Source organism: Labeo rohita, chromosome 15, assembly GCF_022985175.1.
Source record: "Labeo rohita strain BAU-BD-2019 chromosome 15, IGBB_LRoh.1.0, whole genome shotgun sequence".
Taxonomy (NCBI): domain Eukaryota; kingdom Metazoa; phylum Chordata; class Actinopteri; order Cypriniformes; family Cyprinidae; genus Labeo; species Labeo rohita.
Window position 1 is genome coordinate 2,535,930 of NC_066883.1, and position 22,346 is coordinate 2,558,275.

Below are 22,346 nucleotides of genomic sequence, written 5' to 3' on the forward strand. Positions count from 1 at the left end.
ATTAAGCTAAATTAACATCCAACTTTGGCACTGGTGCTGAAATGATTCGAATCAACATTAAACTGACTCGAGCTGAATAACAGCATTGCTGCCTACTGTAAAACTGCCTCTAGCTGATAGAGTAACTTCACCCTCTAATACAGGGGTGGTGAACTCCGGTCCCGGAGAGCCACAGCCCTGCTGAGTTCAGCTCCAACTCTAATTAAAACTCACCTGCCTGTAGCTTTCTATTAACCCTTTAGACCTTGATTAGCCTGTTCAGGTGTGTTTGATTAGGGTTGAAGCAAAATTCTGCAGTGCTGCAGCTCTCCAGGACCGACATTCGCCACCTCTGCTCCAATAGATCTTAGCATAATGGACAAGTATCCATTATGCTGAAGACCTTGAAGGATATTGGTGTACTTATGCCTATTTTGAGCACTTGAGCTGAACTGAGACTCTAGTTCTTGTAGATTAGTTTAGTTTAGTAGATTAGTAGTTCAAAGGAGAAGTCCACTTCCAGAACAAAAATTTACAGATAATTTACTCACCCCCTTGTCATCGAAGATGTTCATGTCTTTCTTTCTTCATCAGCTTGATCATCAGCAAGATCATCAGCTTGTTAGGAGAAAGATTCATAAACTGAACTGAGTGTGTCAGATTCAGAAACATACAAAATGTGCAGAGCAACAGATCATTGTGGAAGCCTGAAGTTATCTTCAATTCGAAACAACAGACCCACAAAAAGATAAAAACAAGAAAATGATGTAAAGTCACACGGAAGCATGACCGTCTCTACTGATTGTGTGGATGTGACGTCACTTTAGTGGCTCCTCATTAATCCTTGAGTAATTCTGAGAAAACTGGACTGACATCTGAATACTGGAAGTCCTACCAAAAATAAGAGAAAAAGGCAGAAATATTAGTATATCATTATTATTTTTACAGCCAAAAATAATAATAATAACTGATTCATGCTCTTCAATTTCAAAAATATCAATAAAAGTAAATGATTAACAGCCCCCTCTTTATCACTTACAAAGAGAAACTGTAAGAGCTGAAAAATAGGCCATGGCTTTAATGTTTATGCACTAATATTATTTTAATTACTAATTAAAACAAAATTAAAACCAAAGTATAATATTAAAATCAGCACTGACTCTATTTTTTTCTTAATGTAATTATTGGTCTTAATGTGCACAATACATATATTTATTGTTTTAGTAATTTATTTGATCAAAACTTCAACTTGCTTTTCTTCGATTTAATTCACTTGACATCTATAGTTGGATTTCCATCCAAAGTTGTGAATTTAACTTATGCGAAAATTTTGGAATATTACATAAATCATCCAACAAGTCAAAGAGAACAAAATAGTCACTTTCTGATAAACTGACACTATATATTACTAAGAAAAGCAGGAGAAGGCACTGAATATAGTCATTTTCATATATAAAAAATTACTTGTGCCTCAGGGACAAAAGCAGACAAAAGCAAAGTCATTGTTTTCGAAGATGGATGCCTGATGTTTGGGAACGCAGTCGTGCAAGACAATTCTGGGAGGCAATTATACAGAAATAATTTGACAACAGACTTTGCTCAGGCATATCAGAATGACCATAACAACAGATGCTATGAAAAGAGATCAGTCTACTGGTTAGATGGGTTTTGCCATCCCATAGCATTGTTTTACCAGTAATCTGTAATCTGTCAATCAACCACTTGAGTTAACCAATTTCAAAAGCATAAAAAGACCCATGCTTTTTCACAACACTATTGTGAAAATCATGAAAAATCAGTTGACCAAATGGAAACAGAAAACAAAACCGACATATTGCTTAATGCAAATATATGGGCTTGTGTACATCCCAAAACAGATATTAATATATTTAAATCAAAATATACTCACAATATGTGCCTAGGCTCTCCAGTTTACAATGTGGATCATTCTTTAGTTCATAAAGCAGCTTAACTCCTGGATGCTGTCGTTTATTCCCAGACATAATTAGTTCTCTCAGGTATGAGGGGTTTGATCTCAGAGCTGAAGCCAGAGCAGCACAACCTTTTTCTGTGACACCACAGTCACACAACCTGCAGAAAACAATGACGTACTCTTGATTTATACAGTTCAGGACAAAAATAAACAGGATCAATAAAGAAACAGTGGTGTGGGGTGGTCTTCTCAAATAAAGTCGCCTGTTTTTCCTCTTTAGCCCAATGTAAATGCATGCTTCAGTGTTATCCAATGTTTCAATGTTCATAGGCTAAAACAATATGTAACAGCATTTACCACTATCATTATCTGAAAAGAAATATACATATATATATATATATACTAGGTTATATCTTTAGAGTTTTATAATTCATTATCTTCTTGTTGATCCACTGGTTTGCATTTACTACTGTGTGTTTTTTTGCGAACTACATTCCCCATCATTCATTGGGCTGACTGGCATTCTCGCCTGGTCATCTCATTTTGTCTGTCTTGCTTCTGTTACGTCTTGCTTACACTGTACCTGTTTGCTATTGTCCGACCCTGCCTGTTTGTGACCATGTCTTTGCCCGTTGTTATTTAATAAAAGCTTGCATATGGATCCGCTCGCTTCACGTCTCCCTCGCTCCGTTTACAACAAAGCAGCACAGCACCTGACCTTGAAACTTGCATCGCTCATATTTAATCAATTAAACCATAGCCTTTTGAAGTGGAAGTTATATCTTAATTTACATTAAGATATAACTTATATATTACATATATTACATAGGCCTATATTTTGTTTTTTTGTTTGTTTTTTTTTCACCAGTGAGTACCACCTGAGTCTTCTCCTCCCATCTCCACCAGTGATTCTTCCCGCGGTACCTGCACAGATATCAACAGCGTCACTGGGTTGTAGGTTGCCAAGTTAAGGGGACAAATAGGTTGAAATTTGTATTTTGTAGATTGTGTTAAAAGGATGCATTTCATACTAGATCTGGCAACTGGACAACCTTGGAATATGTTTGACGTGATTATTCGTATAATAAGATACTATTTTTTCATATAATAAGGTACCAACTGTTCAGCAAACTTTTGTGGAAAAAAACAAACAAACAAAAAAACCCCCAAAACTGTATTTTGTCTTTTTGAACAGAATCAAATGTACACAGTACATTGACTGAAACTTAGTAAAATGAAACAACTGTCTGTTCTCTTCTCTCAGTGTGCTGGTGGATATAGGAGAATCTGCTCAAACTGGGTTGTAGTACTTGTTCTACTTCCCTCATTGTCATTTCATTAACAAGTACATGATCTATCACAGTTGCATTTCATCTAAAATCTGAAAATCTTATTTTGAGTTTATCTTGTTTTTATCATTGTATTTATTATATTAATATTTGTGGACAAATAGTCCACAACAAATTTCCTTTCAGGGACAATAAAGTATACTACTACTACCACTGTTCTTGGTCTTGTTCTTCCTCTTCCCGTCTTTCTCATCCACCACTTACTTAAAAAGTCTTCCTCCTCTGCTCAAAATGAATTATTTTGTTTGCAAATTGTGTTTCATTACCTTTCCTTGTTTTCCAAAACAGCGATTTATTCAAAACATGTTTCTATCCAGTGGGACAGAAATTAGACTCTTAACCTTTAAGATTAACAGAAATTGATTAGTGTATAGTAATTTCCCAGAATTTCATTAAAAATGTTAATGTTTAATCACTCCTCAAATACACGTTACAAAGGTTCATATTGGTATTTCACTCAAATCAGAGAGTGAAACCAGCGCTCTTCATCGTGTCAGCTATGCACTACGCAACTGCATGTTTCATTTCTTTTTTCTTGTATATCTCTGTATGTGAAGGTAAGTGCATTTAAGGTAACAACATTTTTCGAAGAGTGGATCACAAGGTGAGAATGCAAAATTTAAGCATTATGATGTGTTCATCCATGTTAGGAGAAGGTCTGTGGCCAGAAACATCAGCTTTTAATGCTTTGTGGCTGTTATTATATTAATAATTATTTTTGTAAGACATTTTCAGAGTGTAGATATATTTTATATGGACTTGCTGGACGAGCACTGCGATTACTGTGTTTTGGATTAGGAAATATGAAAATCAATGAATATGATATATGAAACCTGTAAGAATAATTGTAAGAACCCTGGAGTAAGCCATTTTCTGAAGTGCATCTTAACATAGTCCGTGTTAAATTCAAAATAGCTTTTGTGCTGCCCTGACTTGTTGTGCCACAAAACAAAACAAACAAAAAACAACACATACTTGTTTCTCTGAAAAAAACATTATACAGCCAGTTTTTCTGCTTAGAAATGTGTGTTCCATGTCAGAATGTCTGTTTTTGTTTTGGTCTTTATGATTCCACCCACTGCCAATTTAACCAATAATATAAACCATTACCATTAATATACAACCAAAAAAAAAAACTCCATTGTCAGTTCTGCTCATTCCTGTTGCCTGTCCTCAATCTGGGGAAAGTTACTTTTAAAAGTAATGTGTTACAATTTTGCGTTACTCCATGAAAAAGTAACTAATTGCGTTACTTTTTATGGAAAGTAATGCGTTACATTATTTTTTGCGTTACTTTTTAAATCTGGGCAGGGCTTGCTTCTTTGTTTTTAACATAAAACAATTCTAATGTAAATGCCCTTTTACACCAAAAGTGAAATGAATTCACCTCAGGCTGAAAGAAAAGTACATTTATGCAAGAGGTCACTCTTCAGGTATATTAAAAAAAAAATGAAGCACAAATGTTACTTTATCTAAAGTAATTTTTGCTTAGTATGGTTGAATTGAATCGAACGTTTATTTGTTTTATTTAACATATTTAATTATTGCAGGGTTGTGTCATATTCTGAGTTTGCATTTCACTGTTTTCATTCATTTTGAGGAATACTGAATCTGTTTTTTGAGTGAGATGAATTAATGCATGTTCACATTTATTCTAGAATACAGTAACATCATGTTTACTCACAGTTTCCCCACAGGAGACCTGTCAATCAATAAATGGGGAAAAAAGTAACTGGTGTTACTTATTCGAAAAAGTAACTCAGATATTTTCTTAGAAATTCAAAAGGAATGCGTTACTTTACTAGCTAAAAGTAATATTATTACGTAACTCGCATTACTTGTAATGCGTTACCCCCAATACTGCCCACACAAGCATCAAGTCTGAGGAGGAGATTGTAGGAGAAACAACACTCTCCAATGTTTTGATCTTAACCACTAGCTGTCAGTATGAAGTATTGCACCTGCATAAGCCTTATGTGTTAAAACTGATCAGCAGAGCTGTAGCACATTAGCAAGCATATTGCACTTCCAACAATTCTTTTTTTTTTTTCATTTTACTTGTCCTTCTCAAACGAATGTTGGAAAATGCAAGCAGCAGCATGGCAAGATCCACTTCAACAACTTCCTTCTTAAAAAATGACATGCTTGGTTACTTTAAATGTTTGATTCCTTGTTCAGTGACTCCTACACTGTATGAGACTAAAGGTGGTACCGGCAGCTTTGAGACACAAGGACCAGTTTTTCATACAAGCAATGGCTTATGTTTCAGATTTTAAATAATCAAACGTAAAGGCTAATGATATTGAATATTCCTCTGTTTCAGTGCAATCACAATTTGACTATGATTATTATGAAGAGAATATAGCCAAAAACTGCACCACATCTGAGTCCATCACTGGAGGAACAGTGGAGTATTCCAATGGCGGTGCTGCAGGTAGTCTGCTAATTTATCACTGCAGCGAGGGATTCGAACCTTATCCAGTCAGCCGAAAGGTTTGCAACTCTAATGGAGAATGGCAGCCTAAGGTATCCAGGGTCAAATGTGAAGGTACTATTTAAAGAGTTCATGTATTTATTTACTATATCCCATAAAGCCATTTTTATCATCTCTAATATATGTATGTATATATATATATATATATATATATATATAAACACTTATCTTTAGAGGTACAGCAGCTTATTAATGAGGCAGTGTCCTCAAAGTTGTATCTTATCCACTCCTAAATGGTGCATATTAAGGGGCTTTTGCACCCAAGAAATGCTTTCATAATTCCTATAACTATTAGCGTAAGTGCCCACTTTTTGGCATGTTCACACCGCAGGGACCAGGAATGATTTTAGTTATAGCTGCTCAGCAGTCCTGCAGCTGCATTTTAAAAGTGTGAATAACTGTTTCTAAACCTCTAAAAGAAAAAAGGGCTTTATCTTTGCTGAAAGTCTCAAATTAAAAAAAGCAAGATGTGACCACAGAACTTATTTGCTTGTCAAATTTGAATTTGAGTCAAATAGCAAACCTAGAATTTTTACCATCGCTTTATTATGCTCAGCCAAGGAGCCATGGATAGAATTTATAGTGGTTTGATTTCCACCTGGACAATAAATTCAGTTTTATTTTCATTGAATTTCAAAAAGTTTAATACCATTCAGTCCTTGATGCCAGTTAAGCAAGTCAAAAGTGAGCACATAGCAGACCCATTGTCTTTTTGAAGTGGCAGATAAATCTGTGTATCGTCGACATAATAAATGGAACATTATGTTTCCTAAATATAGTTCTTAAAGGGGGTAAATACAGTGAAAACAACAGGGGGGGTGAGAATAGACCCTTGGAGTCTCCACCCAGTCCATGTTTAGCCCTAAAACAAGACTGAAAAACTTCATAAATTGATATTTTTTTTCTCCCAAAATGATTGCAGTTGAATAAAAACGGCCCTCTCCAAAACTGTAGAGAGAAAAGGCAATTTTGAGATTGGTCTAAAATTAGATAAATCAGTGGGGTCCAAACTTGATCTCTTTAATGGCTCGTTTCGTACGGTTCAGTACAGTACAGTACGCAATTATGACTGTTTCCATTGTCAGAAGTTGTGAATGATACCAAAATAGCGAACCATACCGTACCACTTTTTTGGTACTTTTCCGCTGGGGGGGTATCTTCCTAGAGCAGCCTTAGCCCGGCTAGTCCGTCTGACATTTGCCGCTGGCTCTGATGTCTTTGTAGTGATTAAACATGAGATACAGTTTGTTTTGGGTAAATCTTGGGTAATTGTTGGTCTCATGAATCTATTATTTGTTCCTGGTCATATCGTTTTGGCTGAGCACAACTTTACAGTAGTACAGCGCTGACTTTGTAGCATACGTTTGGCTGAACTGTTTGTTTTTGTCTTTATTTTCTCTTATAGAAGCCTCTTCTACTTTGTGCTTATACTTTTGTAATGGCTATTATTGTTCATTAATACTGACATTTAACAAAAGTTGTGCTTAATGTTGCACTTTATCTTTGATAGCTGCATACACCACGCCTATCACGCAAGGGTATGTTGGCGGTGGAAACGCAAAGTGGATCCGGGGGTTCAGTCCCGAATCGTACCGTACTGTACTGTATTGACCTGTACCGCTCGGTGGAAACAAGCCATAATACTGGATGCACTTTTAAAACCATGCCAGGATAAAACTTTGAAGATCTAATACCAGCAATTTTATCTGTACACCTCATCCTCTCTGAAATAACTCAACCAATATAGTCGTATAGATTGTATCAGTCACTCAATATGTAAATTTAATCATGTTAAAATGGGGTAATATTTGTGATTTAGATTATGCACTTATCCATTTTGTTGCAAGTGTAGAGAAAGACACTCAGATGCTTTTCTGATTATTTGTGATATTTAATTTTGTTTCGTTGTGTAGACAGAAATATCGCTTGTTTCTGGAATGTTATCGCAAAACTAAAAATTGGGGTTACACTATTTTGATAGTCCACTTTAGACATTCTACTAACTATAGGTAACTTTTCAGCTACATGTAAACTAATTCTCATTAATTTGCAACTACATGTCTACTAACTCTCAGAGCAGACTGTTAGGTTAGGTTTAGGGTTAGTAGAATAAGTTGTCATGTACTTGCAAAGTTTAGAAGAGTGTTAGAAGATATTAAGCAGACGGTCTACTAATACTCTAATGACTAGTTGACATGCAGTTGCAAAGTTACTTACTGTTAGTAGAATGTCTAAAGTGGACTATCAAAATAAAGTGTTGCCAATATTGGTTTTCCACTGCTATGTAATACCAAGATTACCATGAATCACATCTGTGTATTTCAGAAACCAGCGATTATGGAGATTATGAGGAACCACAGAAGAACTGCTCCTTGAAAGTGTCTATAACGGGGGGTAGCGTGTCCTACTCCAATGGGGGATTGGAGGGAAGTGTGCTGACTTATCACTGCACGGAACGATACTACCCTTTTCCAGCGGCACAAAGAGTCTGTGACAGAGATGGGGAATGGTCAACCATGAGTCTCCCAAATGGAAAGAGAACACTAAATGCTGTGTGCAAGGGTATATTCTCATAAATATCTAACTCTTTTAAATAGGCTTGATTTATCCAATTAATAATACTGACACCGCTAATTTGCAAATACGAATGTTAAGATGGAATTTAATTAATTATCCAGGGTAAAGATTGAACATGGACTGAACGAGGATTATTAAGCCTAGTTTTAACAGTTTTAAATGCAAAAAGCCCTACAGACGACTACTTTGGCTTCCACTTAAAGGGGTCATCAGATGCCCATTTTCCACAAGTTGATGTGATTCTTTAGGGTCTTAATGAAAAGTCTCTAATATACTTTGATTAAAAATTCTCAATGGTTGTGTAAAACAACACCCTTTTTACCTTGTCAAAATCAGCTCTGCAAAAATCATCTCATTCTAAGGGGTTGTTCCTTTAAATGCAAATGAGCTCTGCTAACCCCGCCCCTCTCTTCTCTCTGTGGAATGATGATCTTGTTTACTTTGGCCGCATTTAGCCGCTAAACTTCCTAACTACCACGTTATAAGGAAAGGCGATTGCAAAGATTCATAAAAAACGCTTATACACACTTCTGCGAAGATGGATCATGAATGATTTATGCGAACATAGACGGATATATGTAGATCGGGAGGCGCATTCCCTTCACAAACAAACTGGACTATCACTGCATCTTCAGCGGCTCAGATGTTGGGAGTAAATGACGACCACTATGTTCATTATTACATCCAGCAACACAACACCTCAATCACTCAATCAGAGATATTCTTGTCTAACTTACATCCCTGTCACTGGACTGTGACAGCTGGTCTGAGGTAAGAGCTTGTGTCAATCAACTATCGTGGGAGTGTCCTCTGTTCGTGTGACGCCACAACGACAGGCATCTGAGAACGGCTCGATTTGAAAAGGGGATATTATTTTTACAGATTAATTAAAAACCACTGCATGGATTTTTATCATTATAGGGTAGATTTGTACATACACTGACAACACACATTAATGTTCAAACAACATGAAAAAGTGAACTTAGCATCCGATGACCTCTTTAAAGCACCCATGTCTCTATTTTACTTTTAGAGATCCTTTGCCCTGCTCAACTTCAGCTTGACAACGGGCAGCTCTGGCCCAGGAGACAGTGGTTCAAGATTGGAGAAAAGCAGACATTTTCCTGTCATGAAGGATTTGTTTTGACAGGATCCGCTGAGCGGAACTGCACTCTGTGGGGTGGATGGACCGGTTCTACACCTGTGTGTGATGACCAGTGTAAGCATTTATATTTAACCTGCAATTAGATTTGTGATTTGGTTTCCTGTTATGGTCTTTTATAATATGCTGATGTTCATTCCCTTATTGTTTCAGAGTTTCTCCTGTCTGCAATTTCATTATATTCTCAGTGACACACTTCTGGTTTCGAATAGTACATCTCTGCAGTTTATGGTTGTGTATATTTTCAATGTGCTGTAGATATCCAGTTAACTGAATGACACTCAAAATAACTGTCTGCAAGAATATTTAAAAATCTTGACATTTTCAGGGAGGAGTAAAGAGATATTCTGATGAATAATATCAGAACAAACCTTATTTTTTGGATTAAATGTTTAAATCAGAACATGGAAGTATTCGTGAAAGTAGTCCAATTAAATATTAAATATTATCATTAAACAGGTTGTAATTCTGAATGTTCTGTAATTCTCTATGTTCCTTGTTGCAGCTGAGGACTGTAAAAACCCAGGCACACCTCCAGGGGCCTTACGTTCTGGGCAACGTTTCCGAATCAGAGACAGAGTGCGCTATCAATGTCAGTCAGGTCTGGATATGCTTGGCCCCTCTGAGAGACAGTGTTTGGATTCAAGGGAATGGAGCGGGACAGAACCGCGCTGCTACGGTCAGTCACAGAAACAGAGGTTTATTTACATAAACTAGCTGAACTGAGACAATGTAAACATGTTGAATTTGTTTTTTAGCCCAGTACTCATATGATCAACCAGCTGCTGTAGCTCAGGCCTTAGGAGGATCTCTGACCGCAGTCATGGACGTGTCACTCCCCGACTTCAAAAAGCAAGGTGAAAAGAACATCATTTTCTTGTGCATTTACCATTACTGCTCCATTATTTTAGTTGTTTACTTTGGTTGTGTTTATTGCACAATCACTAGAGCAAGGTTTGGGAAGGACTATCAAGGTTGCAGAAGGTCGTCTGAACGTCTTCATCCTTTTGGACACATCAGCCAGCATTACACCGGAGAGTTTTCTCTTGGCAAAAAATGCCACTGTTCAACTTGTCCAGAAGGTCTGTATTTTTATAACTTGAAATCTTTTATACTTGCAGACTGTATAACTTAGTGTAACATAAATGATGTCTCTTACTGACATATGTAGTAGAAAACCAAAGAAAGATTTATGATTTTTAAAAAATCCACATCATTTTATACATATTTTGGACTATGGGAGATTATTTCAATGACATGAAATGGTTGCACTCATTGAGCTACTGGCGCTACCTGTTGCTATTTTTACCAACACACCTCTCAGAAATAAAATACTGATACAATGCTACATTGTGTGGCTTTTGGTTGTAATTTTCAGTCTTTTCCTAGTGATAAGAAGAGGAGAAAATAATGGGAAGATGCCTGTGGACGAATAAAACTTCCTTAAGACCTGCGTCTTTGTTCTCTCCACTTAAGCCCCGATGCCTTTGAGGCTTTTTGTAGACCACAGCTACTGAAAGAGCTTACAAACTGCAGAGATAAGAAACGCTAGATGCCATCCTGGCAGGATGTAAACATGCCGACGCTTGTCATGACACCACAGCCACTGAAGGAGTTTCTCTGTGTGGATTTCACTTTTTTAATGTAAAGAAAGCAGTCTAGGAGAAATAACTAATGATTTCATATGAGCCACAAACATTTCAGACTAGCCCAAATAGGCCTTCTCTGCATCACTGCTCCTCATATACTACAGTACATGCGTACATAAGACTTCTATTTCCATCCTCTACAGCATAAAACAGCCATCATGTGTTTGAATCAAAATAAAGTCTTGTACAATAATAACATTATGTTCATCTTCCAGCTGGATAGCTATGAAGTCAACATGAAGTTTGACATCGTCTCATATGCCAGTAAGCCCAGAGAAATCGTGTCCATTACAAACGACCCGAGTGACGACGTAGATTATGTCTTGAGGAAATTAAAGGAGTTTAGTGGTGAAAGTATGTTAATTTACTACTATTTTATTGTAGTGTTCTTACTCCGGTTTCTAGTTGTATGAAATGATATGTTTCATTTTAGGCCATGGGAATGAGAGAGGCACCAATCTGCACGATGCCCTAGACAGGGTGTACAATCAGCTCGCTTTGCTCAGGGAGAACAAACGAAGTCACTTCAATGAGACTCAGAACGTCATAATCATTGCAACTGATGGTAAGACTGACTAGTATGAGACGGGTAAGGATGAAGGGTCAGTTTTACTTCTGTGTCGGACCCTCACCAGTAAATGTGTGTGTTGTTGTGGTCAGTGTAGATGCAATGCGCAGTTACTCTTCTGTAGAATTGAACATCAGTATACAACAGTGTTTCACAATCATGAACACAGAAACACTGGTCGACGTAGACGTACAGAGCCTATGGTGTACAGTGCATCTGGAAAGTATGGATTAAATGGACGGCAAGTAAATGGATTAAATTCATTCTTTTCCTACAAATTCTACAAACAATACTCCATAATGACACTGTGAAAAAAGTTTGTTTGAAATCTTTGCAAATTCACATGTACTCAAGCATTCACAGCCTTTGCCATGTCACTCAGAATGAAGATGCATCCTGTTTCCACTGATCATCTTTAAGATGTTTCTACAACTTAATCTTAATCTACAACTTAAGTCCACCTGTGGTAAATTCAGTTGATTGGACATGATTTGAAAAAGCACACACCTGTCTATATAAGGTCCCACAGCTAACAGTGCACGTCAGTGCACAAACCAAGCCATGAAGTCCAAGGAATTGTCTGTAAACCTCAGAGACAGGACATTTAATACATTTTGGAACAACAAAATTAATACTTTTTTTCCAGATGCACTGTAGGTCTGACACAGAAGTGTAAATCTGCCTTAAAGGGGGAGTTGACCAAAAATGAACAATATAATCTATCGTTTACCAATTCTTATGTCCTGTGGCGACATGAAAGAAAATGAGAACTGTAGTGTCCAAGCATCACTGGTCTCCATTGACTTTCATTGTATGTGTAACATGGGGAGGGAGACGAGCGGATCCATTTGCAAAGCTTTATTTGAAGGGCGAGACAAAGACATGGTCGAACAGACAGGGTAGACAATAGCAAACAGGTATGTTGTGGCGAGACACAAGAATAGTCCAAAAAGCAGGCGAGCGTTGATCAGCCGCGAATGTGATCCGAAGGGGGCATGGGAAAGGGATAATCCGAGCAAGTAGTCCAAAAGGCAGGCGGGAGACAGACGAAACAAGATGACCAGACGAGAAAGCTAAACACTGGGAACTAGGGAACTAGGGAACTCAGAAGATACATGAAACAACCATAGAAAACACAACAATACTCGGTGAGTATTGCAACAGTCTGTGTGATGTGAACTGTTCGTGAAATGTACAGTGACCTCTGGTGGCTGGCAGACCGGACAGGATTCATGACAGTATGTATGAATGATTGAATGTATGAATATATGTATGAAAATATCTTTTGTGTTCCACAAATGATGTACAAAAAATCCTTGGTGTTGTGAGTAAATGGTGACAGAATTTTCATTTTTGAGTGAACTATCTAATACTACATAGTAATCTACATCTTATAAAATGTTATATGTTAAAACCTCAAAAAGCCTGACTTATTTTAAAGGTCATTTAGTCATGTACTTATTTTGCTTTTGTGTATTTCCAGGACACTCCAATATGGGACCCAGCCCACAAACGGTTTTACCTAAGATCCGGCACTTACTCGGCTACAAACCTGGCAATATAGACCACACACAAGAGGAGCGCCTGGGTTAGTCTCATAAAGGTTTAACCAATGTATAGAACTTTACAATGCATATAGTTTAGTTATCTTAATGACATACCTATATGGAAAGCTATTATGTAAAAAGAATATGTCAGAAGAGCTTTTTTTTTTTTTTTTTTTTTGGACATTTTTAGTAAATATTCCATCTTATACACTGGCCAGTTTGTAAACTTAGGCACTGTCATGGTTGCAAGATATTTCTGGATCTGATTGAGAATATGGCTTTCAGTTCAGTTGAGCTATTAATCCGATTGCTGGTAAATTATTAGGGCTCATGTAAATGTAGCTAGTGTAAACGAGCCAGTTTACCAACCAGTATTTTATTGTGGGTGTTTTTGTGTAGCTGTGTGGTTGTGAAAGCATCAATTTTGTGATTGTTTCTAGACAATGTTTTTTTTCTCTTAATGTTACCAGTTGTGTACATTTGTATGTTTCACAGATGTGTATGTGTTTGCTGTTGGAGCACAAGTTAACAAGAAAGAACTCATAAGTATTGCATCTTCCAAGAGAGATGAGCACCATGTTTTTGTTCTGAAGGACTATAGAGAGCTCGGACTTGTGTTCAATCAAATGATCAGTAAGTAATCACATATCAGAGAACCTCTGGGGTCCCCGGAAAAATGAACATGATTGTTTTCAGCTTCATTTTATATGAATATTGCTTCTTTTTATCTATTCTCTCACTGTTCTTTCAGTAATATCATATGAGCTTCATAGAAGTATTGTGCATTGTCAGCATTAGTAGAATAAGGATAAGCTGTAGGCAATGTAAGAGATTCAGTTTTAACCCTCTGGTATTGTTCATTTGGGAGTCACACTTGTTTTGTTGGCGGTCAAAAGTGACCGGACACCTGAAATGTAACTTTTTTTTTCAGTAAAATCAATGAAATATTTTGATGCATAATATTTTCTTGATGCATAATGATTTCATGATTTTTCTAAGATTTTTATATTGCTGTTCAATTATGGCAGTATTTCATGTTAAAATTGAGACACTGGGTTTCATTTATCAATCTAACTAGAAACAAGCGCAGATCAGTGCGCACAAATCAACTTATGACAGAGTTCACAAGTGATTCATGAAACATTCATATGCCGCCAATCCCGTTGAACGAATGATCATACGTTGATAAATGTGGCGGCTGAAAACAAACATCATTTCACTAACAAGGACCACGCAACAACCATGCAGATAATACTTAACTGAGATAAAGACAAGATGAAAGAAAATAGGAAGAGAAAGGGTGTTCTCTGGAATGGCTGACCTGGGAGACTCAGAATGGGGGCTTCGTCTCTGTAAGTAATTTGTAGATTATTAGAAGACCCCCCTGGATGCAGCCTGTGGAAAGAGGTGAGGGATGATAGAGAAATAAGGAGAGGAGGGGGGAGGTGTGAGGGAAGGGAGGAAGTGGGATGAATGGATAAGATAGAGGGGGAGGGGTGAGTTGGAACGAGTAACTGAGACAAACAGTTCAGAGAAAGTCGGTCTTGCATAAATAGTTGACGGGGAATGAGCTGATTGGTTGAGGCGTGGCCGTGTTACTGAACTTTAGTTAACTAATTAACTCAGTTTCACTAACAGGGACTACGCCACAACCATGCAGATAATACTTTATTGAGATAAAGACAAGATGAAAGAAAATAGGAAGAGAAAGGGTGTTCTCTGGACTGGCTGATCAGGGAGTCTTTACCAGGGAGACTCAGAATGGGGGCTTCGTCTCTGTAGGTAATTTGTAGATTATTAGAAGACCCCCAAAGGTCTGAATGAGCTGATGTGTGCCTGAGCTTGTAGGAGATTGTTAAGATTATTACGAATATAGAGACGGTATGCTTCGGACGACCAGCCACCCATAACTCTTATGGTTTTGTCCGAGATGCCTGCGCTGGCGACTGTGGTGGCCGCTCCAATCCGGAAGGCATGTACGGAGTAGTGCTTGGGAGATATGCCAGAGGCGCTGAGAACCTTTTGAAAGTGCTTGTTAAACCAGAATCTGATGGCAATCCTTCCATTTTCTGTGAGAAAGAGAGGTTCTTGAGGAGAAGAATTACTGGCATATCTGGAAAGAACATACTCCGAAACCGGCTCGTAAGGGCTGATGAAGGAATTGAGGCAAATATGTAAATGGGACACGACTCTCCAAACTGATCAGTTTTGCTTTTCTTCAGAGTGTACATGAGAGAATCTGGGGTATGAGGAGAGATGTCAGAGAGGCTGGGATGGATGACTGGATTGAAGGCAGAATTCAAAGGGGAGTTCTGAGCACCTCAAGAAGCCGAAGAATGCGAGAAGAAACATGCATTCTAATGTTCGGTCTCTCAAAGCGCTCATATACGTAGACTGAGCGTAACGTGCGGATACATTGGTTCAGAAGATCAGAAGTTAATGGCAAGCGTCTAGCTGTGGAAGCTGGTTCTTGTTTCCTTAGACCTTTAACAAGCATAGTAACATGAGTATGGGAAATTGAGTGGCATTGCTCGCCAGTTGCTAGTTTGAGAATTAACTTGATTCCAGATTAGTAAGTCTGAATAGTGGAGGCTCGGATTTTAAGATTGGAATGGGCATGCGTGATGAAATTGAGTGGTAAGCCTTAAAACCGTTCCAATGGTCAGGTAAGCAGAAAGGGTACACATAGCGGTTGCCATAAGTTTCATACCATTCCGATGAAGCAGTGATTTTAAACAATTCAAAACATTTTTTTTCTGGTCTAAAATGACCGAACAATGCCAGACGGGTAAATACAGCATCAATAACACTACACGTTGCAGGAATTGTATGAAACTTTTCTCACCAGTCATACTCCACAGTGTCTTGGTAGTTTGTCTGTACAGGTCAGCTGCACAGTAGAATCACAGCCACTCCAATAAAACAGTTGTAAAGAAAGCCAAATTAATGTTATTACAACTATAATGATTTACGATGGTTTTTGTTGTTCTTAAAAATGTCCCTTTACCAAAATACAGTCCCTTTAGTGTTGGAATTCCACAATGTAAATATCCTCCATCTTGTCCAGGTGATTCTGCTGTGACGAAGTGTGGAGTGGCACAAGAGGAGCTGGACAAATCTGAAAAAACTTACACCGCCAGACCTTGGCACGTCGATATTTCCTGGGTTGGTAAATTCACATCAAGAGTTTTGATGAAACTTGTGATAAAGATTTTTGCCACCGTTATGTTCCATTTCATGGACTTTTGGTTCGTTCTGCCTTGTTTTCCTGTGTTTTGTTACTGTTTCCTTTGATCCTGCTGTTCCCGCTTCTCATTTGTTGCTTTGGTTTGATGACTTCGCTCACCTGTTTCTAGTTTAGTTCTCATTATTCTGTGTATATCTTGCTCTCAGTTTTACTTCTTTGTCTTGTGTTGCTTATGCTGTTGCATGTTTCTCTTACGCATTCTCTCTGTTTTGTTTATAAAAACTGTTGCATTTAGATATTTTGCCTTCCTGCGTTTCAGATGATATCTGGCCAGCGACCTCGAAAATGCAGAGGGTCTATACTGACGAAGAGCATGGTTCTGACAGCTGCACACTGCTTAATAAAAGTAGAATCCGATGAATCTGTATCAAAAAGCCAATGCTGCAGATGTAACCATTGAATATGGTAAGAGCTGTTTTTTTTTCAGCAACTGTATGGAATAATTCAAGGTGACTAATGCTATTTTCCACACGAAGATAATCAATTATAAAGCTGGCTGAAGAAGAAAGCCAATTTAATAAAAGAGTAAACCAGCATTTTGTCCTTTAGAATAACATGCAAAGATGAATCATTAACAATGAGACCATGAGCAGTAAATTGGGTCAGCTGTGATTTCTCTTTATGTTGTCAAACAAAGAGCGAAACTACAATATGAATATTTACAATTCTTCAATTCTCTTACAAAGGCAATGGCCAAGTTAAAGCCTTGGAGCTGATTCTTCATCCACAGTTTAATCTGAAAGGCCTTAAGGACAAGAATATAAAAGAGTTTTATGATTACGACGTTGCTCTGATTAGGATGAGTGCTATTAAAATATCTGTGAATGCAAGGTAAGATTTGGCTGCTATGTTCCTTCAGTCTACTGCAGTAAAATTTCACCAACCCTCTAGTTAAGTCTGACATCACCATTTCCAGGTCCAACGGCTCTAATAAGAGCCTAAAAGCAAGCAAACAACATAATATACATTCATGGTGTGCATTAGTACTAGCAAAAAATAAATAAATCTCTTTTGGCCAGACAGTGATTCCTCTTTTCTAAACCGTTAAAATCTTGGCATCAAGGATGTGTGATCCCAAAGACTTTAGAGTACAACCTGAGTATTCAGAGGTTAACAATATGTCACAACAAGTGGACTGCTTTCGGGTTTATTGATGTCTAGTTCTGTTTTGCCAATGAATGCATTACATCTATAACTTTGCACATAGGCCCATTTGTTTGCCTTGTACCGGTTCATCAAACCGGGCTCTCAGACTGGCTCCAGACTCTACATGTGACCAGCACAGTAAGTAATCATAAAATGTATGAATGAATATATTGTAATCAAGACATTCTGGAAAAGAACATAAACATTTAAAGAATACTCATACTTTGTAATACTCATAATCTGTGGCTAAAAATAATTTCATAATAAAATTAATGTTGTGTTCAGAGAAACTGCTGCTCCATCTGGATGAAATCCCAGCTCAGTTTATCAGTCAGGGAACTCATCGATCAGACACCCGCATACATACTGGTGCAAAAGTGAGTCCTTACAAAACCACATAACACTGTTTCTGTTTCTCTCTCTCTCTATATATATATTATTGTTATTTGCCTTGAGACACTGATAATGCTAGTGAAGGTCTATGTTGTAACAACATTTTTGGTTTCTAACTCTGATTTGAAAATTAAGTTTTTGGAGACTTTTATAAAGAAATACTGCTTTTTAACTAGCCAGGTAGTTTTGAGTTCAAAAACTTCTTATTTTTATTGACTGGGGGAGTGAGTGAGTGCAGTGTCAAATTATGGAAATTATCATGGAAATTTTAATTTGCCCATTTAATGAACCTAGAATAAATATGGAGAAACAAACTAGAAATTGTAAATAAATACATGTAAATATATAGAAATTAATTACTTGCTAAAACAATTTTTTAAATTAAATCAGTGGTTCTCAACCTTTTTTCGGGCCAGCGCCCCCCCTACCCATTATCCAGGCCCCTCACCGTCCCCAATCAAATAAATCGTAGTCTAATTGTTCTCACTGAATATTAAAGTTGATTATTATTATTTTGTGTTTATAATGAGGACTGATATTGTATTTACAGTAATTCAAATGTATGGAGTCATTATGATTTTTAGGAAATTACTTTATTTCAAGGATGCATTGAATTGATCAAAAAAGACAGTGAAGTACTTTTTTACAGTAAATTCTTTTAAAATAAGTGTAATAACATTAATTTACAGAGTTTTTGACCATGTTGGTGGTTTTCATTGCTATATCTTCAGTGTTGTTGAGATGCGGATATATCTTGTTGCCCCAAATTTAAAAAGACTAAATAAAAATGACATAGTGGACATTGTTATTTTGGTGAGTAAATACCACATTTACACATAAACCCTACTTTACTATATTTCATAGATTTGGTGAGAATATTTCAAAGTTTACTTAGGAAAAACTAAGTACAACCCTAATTCTAGAAAAGTTGGGACATTTTGTAAAATTATAAAATCTGTGATTTGTTCATTCTATTTTATGTTTATTTAATTGACAAAAATACAAAGAAAAGATTTCCAGAGTTTTCACTGACCAACTTAAATGTATTTTGTAAATATAAACATTTATTCATAAAATATTTATTGATTGATTGATTTGAAGTATGCATCCCACTCCAAAAAAAGTTGGGACAGAGGCAAAATAAAAGTGAAAAGGTTATAGAATAACCAAATAAACTGCTTTGAAACACAGCAAGCAGGTGAATTGGTAACAGGTGAGGGAATCATGTTTGGCTATAAATGGAGCTTCTCAGTCTTCACAAGCAAAGCTGGATCATGGCTCAAAATTTGTTTTTATTAACAAAATAAAGCTAAGTTGGCCAGTGAAAACACTGGATTTTTTCTTTGTACTTAAGCCAATTAAATAAAGGCTAAAGAGAACAAATGACATATTCTTATTTTTATGGCATTTCACAAAATTCCCCAACTTTTAATTGGGGTTGTAGAAAGATGGGAAACATATGCTCCTCATTTCCAAAATAGTTACTATTTTAGTGCTGTCCTGATTTATATATTTGTTATAGTCAATTCAATTTCAAATCTTGTTTTGTTTTTTGTTTTTTTGTCAGTGTGTTGTGCCAGCTATAATAAGAAATGTTTCTTAAGCAACAATCAGCATAATTTCTGAAAGGTCATGTGACACTGAAAGCTGTAGTAATATACTGTAGCTTAGCATGAGAAGAATACATAATTTTATTTATTTTTTAATGTCATTGAATAGCACATGACATTCATCATATTTTTGATTTATCATTTGAAGTATCATTATCATTAGAAGCAAAAAAGGAGCAAAAAAGCCACGTGGATATAAATTAGGCTATAATTGTGAGCTTTGAATAAACTCTTTAGAAATTTGGTGTTCAAACCAACCGCAGCCAATCAGCAAACAAAAAGTATTAATATTAATTTTTCTAAACAAGAAAAAACATCTCTTGCTTTATCGTGTATAAATGCTTGCTATTGTTTTGACGCAGCAGCTGCGCTACAGAAAGTCAAGCAAACACTAAAGTACTGAAGTCGTTGTTAAGGAAATGATGCACCGTCAGGTCTAGGAGCGGGAGTATTGGTGTACACTAGCAGCTCACCTCAGTGTCTACGTTAACAAAATGATCTTCATGTGGGAGATGTTGTCAGCAAATGTTATGTGATGATTTGTGATGAATTATTCAAGTGCATGATGTAATTGTTTGATTTCTAACAGTGTAATTCTTTCATCCACAGAGAGCTGCATGCATAGACAAGGCAAGATCCACCATTCCTGAGCACAGCACCGCATCTGTGTCAGAAGTGGTCACAGACAGGTTCCTGTGCACTGGAGGATCAGAGAAAAACAGAGTTGAAATGACTTGTAAAGGTATATATACTTGGAAAGATATATTTATATCCACACACTTTAAAGGCTGCATATAAAGAGTGTAATTCTTTGCAGGGGATTCTGGAGGGTCTCTCTTTCTACGTAAGAGGATGAGATATTTCCAAGTGAGTGCTTTGGAGTTTGTTTTCAAATTGATTTTGCCTTAATAAAGACACACACAATCTTTAAAATAAGCTTCACTTACTATAGAGGTAAAATTCTGGAAAATAATATTACACATTCTTCAAAGAAAGCAAGTATGACATTTCTAGGGAATTTCCATTTTTTACGAGTTCGCCTGCCCATCCAGTCCTGATGGGCAATGGTAAACAAACTTGGCTTGCTGTCCTTAATGGAGGCTCGAACCCGAGGCTCACCTTGAGCGCAGAGTTCGACCCCCCCACTGCGATATTATCTAGAGGGAGAATAACAGAAGCAGAGGAGGAGAAGGGGAGGTGGAGGGATGCCGGAAGAACGGAGGCTGGGACGGTGCAATGAGAGCTGCTTATATAGGCTTGTAATGATGATTGACAGGACTGAATGATTAGGCTCCTCCCGAACCTACGTTTGGAACTTCATTTCATGCTGACTCTAATGATTACCAGCATATCTTAACAAACGCAGGAAGGAAAGTGGCAGTAGGGAGCAGAAAAGAGTTGACTGGTTAATGTACATGTGTGAACTCAACTGGAAGATATCTTATTATGACTGTGCATCACAGCAGGCAGCATCACTTTCAACCTCCTGAATTTACTGTAAGACCAGTGAGGCCAAAAACCAAGTGAAGGGAAGCCAAAACCACACTAGTAGGCCTATCCATTGTAGGGCCAAAGCTCTATCGCCTTCAGTTTCTCATTGACTTGAAAAACACGCGATGTACAATGAAGTGTTGTAAAGTGCTACATTAAATCTAAGCAGCCTAATAAGCTTCTGGAGTCATTTGATTTCCGTTTCTGTCCCACAGGTGGCAGTGGTGAGCTGGGGCACTGAGCAGATCTGCGGCTTACAAACAGCTGTCAAGAAACAGACTCCCGACGCACGAGATTTCCACATCAGTGTGTTCCCTCTGATGCCCTGGCTCAAGCAGTACCTTGACAAGGAGCTAGTATTTCTTCCTTAGCAGAACAATAGAAAATAACAGAGCTTTGAAACGCATAAAAACTATACAAATTCAACAGACTTCTGTCTTCAAAATTGTATGCAGCAGTGCAAGAGAATAAATAATAATGTGACTAAAACAGATTATGACGACACATTTTTTTCATGATCCTACTGAAAAGATTCAATACTTCAGGCAACTGGCTTCAAGGAGACACTACAAATTTAATGTTATTAAAATGATTATTGTAATGATATTAAGGGCCTTAGATAACTGGAGACAAGTTCCCTTCTCTTTGCACAAGAGCATATTTGCCTTGCCGTTTAAAGTCACTATATTTTTTTTTCTGGGTTTTCGCTTGCCTTTTATGTAGTTGACACATCTAGTCTTAAAAATAGGTACCACATATATAATGTAGAGGTAAAAACATTTACGTATATGGTAAGCTGAAATTTAATTTGATTTGTTTATCCATTCACTTTTGAAAGTCTTTGTTCTATGATGAATGAATATGCATAACAAGAAGAGTCTATGAAATGCATATATCACCAATAAACTTGGAAGAAGTAAGAGATGTGAAGCATACTACAATGCATGTCTCATTCTTTCCATGGGGTTCTTACAGCTCTTCTAACCATACTGCTTACAGCATTTTTTTTAATGTATAGTATGCATTCTGTGCTCAAGTATACATGTTTTCTGTATGTATAGAACACTTGGATGACAAATTTATGGCCCACAATGCAGTGGTCTTAATTTGGCTCATACATTTTCATTTATTTTTTATATAGCTATATCAAACGTAGTATCTTATTGACAAATCAGTAAATTATTTTCTGTGGAAACTGCTG

General features: G+C 37.1%; 1 protein-coding gene across 1 annotated transcript; it reads left to right on the forward strand.

The window, feature by feature from the left end:
• The first annotated feature begins 3,712 nt into the window (after positions 1-3,712).
• Positions 3,713-22,080, forward strand: si:ch1073-280e3.1 (complement C2). The gene is given in 20 exon segments (XM_051129042.1): positions 3,713-3,818; positions 5,585-5,809; positions 8,081-8,317; positions 9,366-9,551; positions 10,000-10,173; positions 10,253-10,351; positions 10,443-10,576; positions 11,359-11,497; positions 11,577-11,708; positions 13,195-13,299; positions 13,754-13,891; positions 16,326-16,423; positions 16,765-16,875; positions 16,877-16,910; positions 17,192-17,336; positions 17,713-17,789; positions 17,937-18,028; positions 20,264-20,396; positions 20,472-20,521; positions 21,361-22,080. Coding segments are annotated over 20 exon segments (2,523 nt in total). The 5' UTR covers positions 3,713-3,760; the 3' UTR covers positions 21,517-22,080.
• Positions 22,081-22,346: the final 266 nt, after the last annotated feature.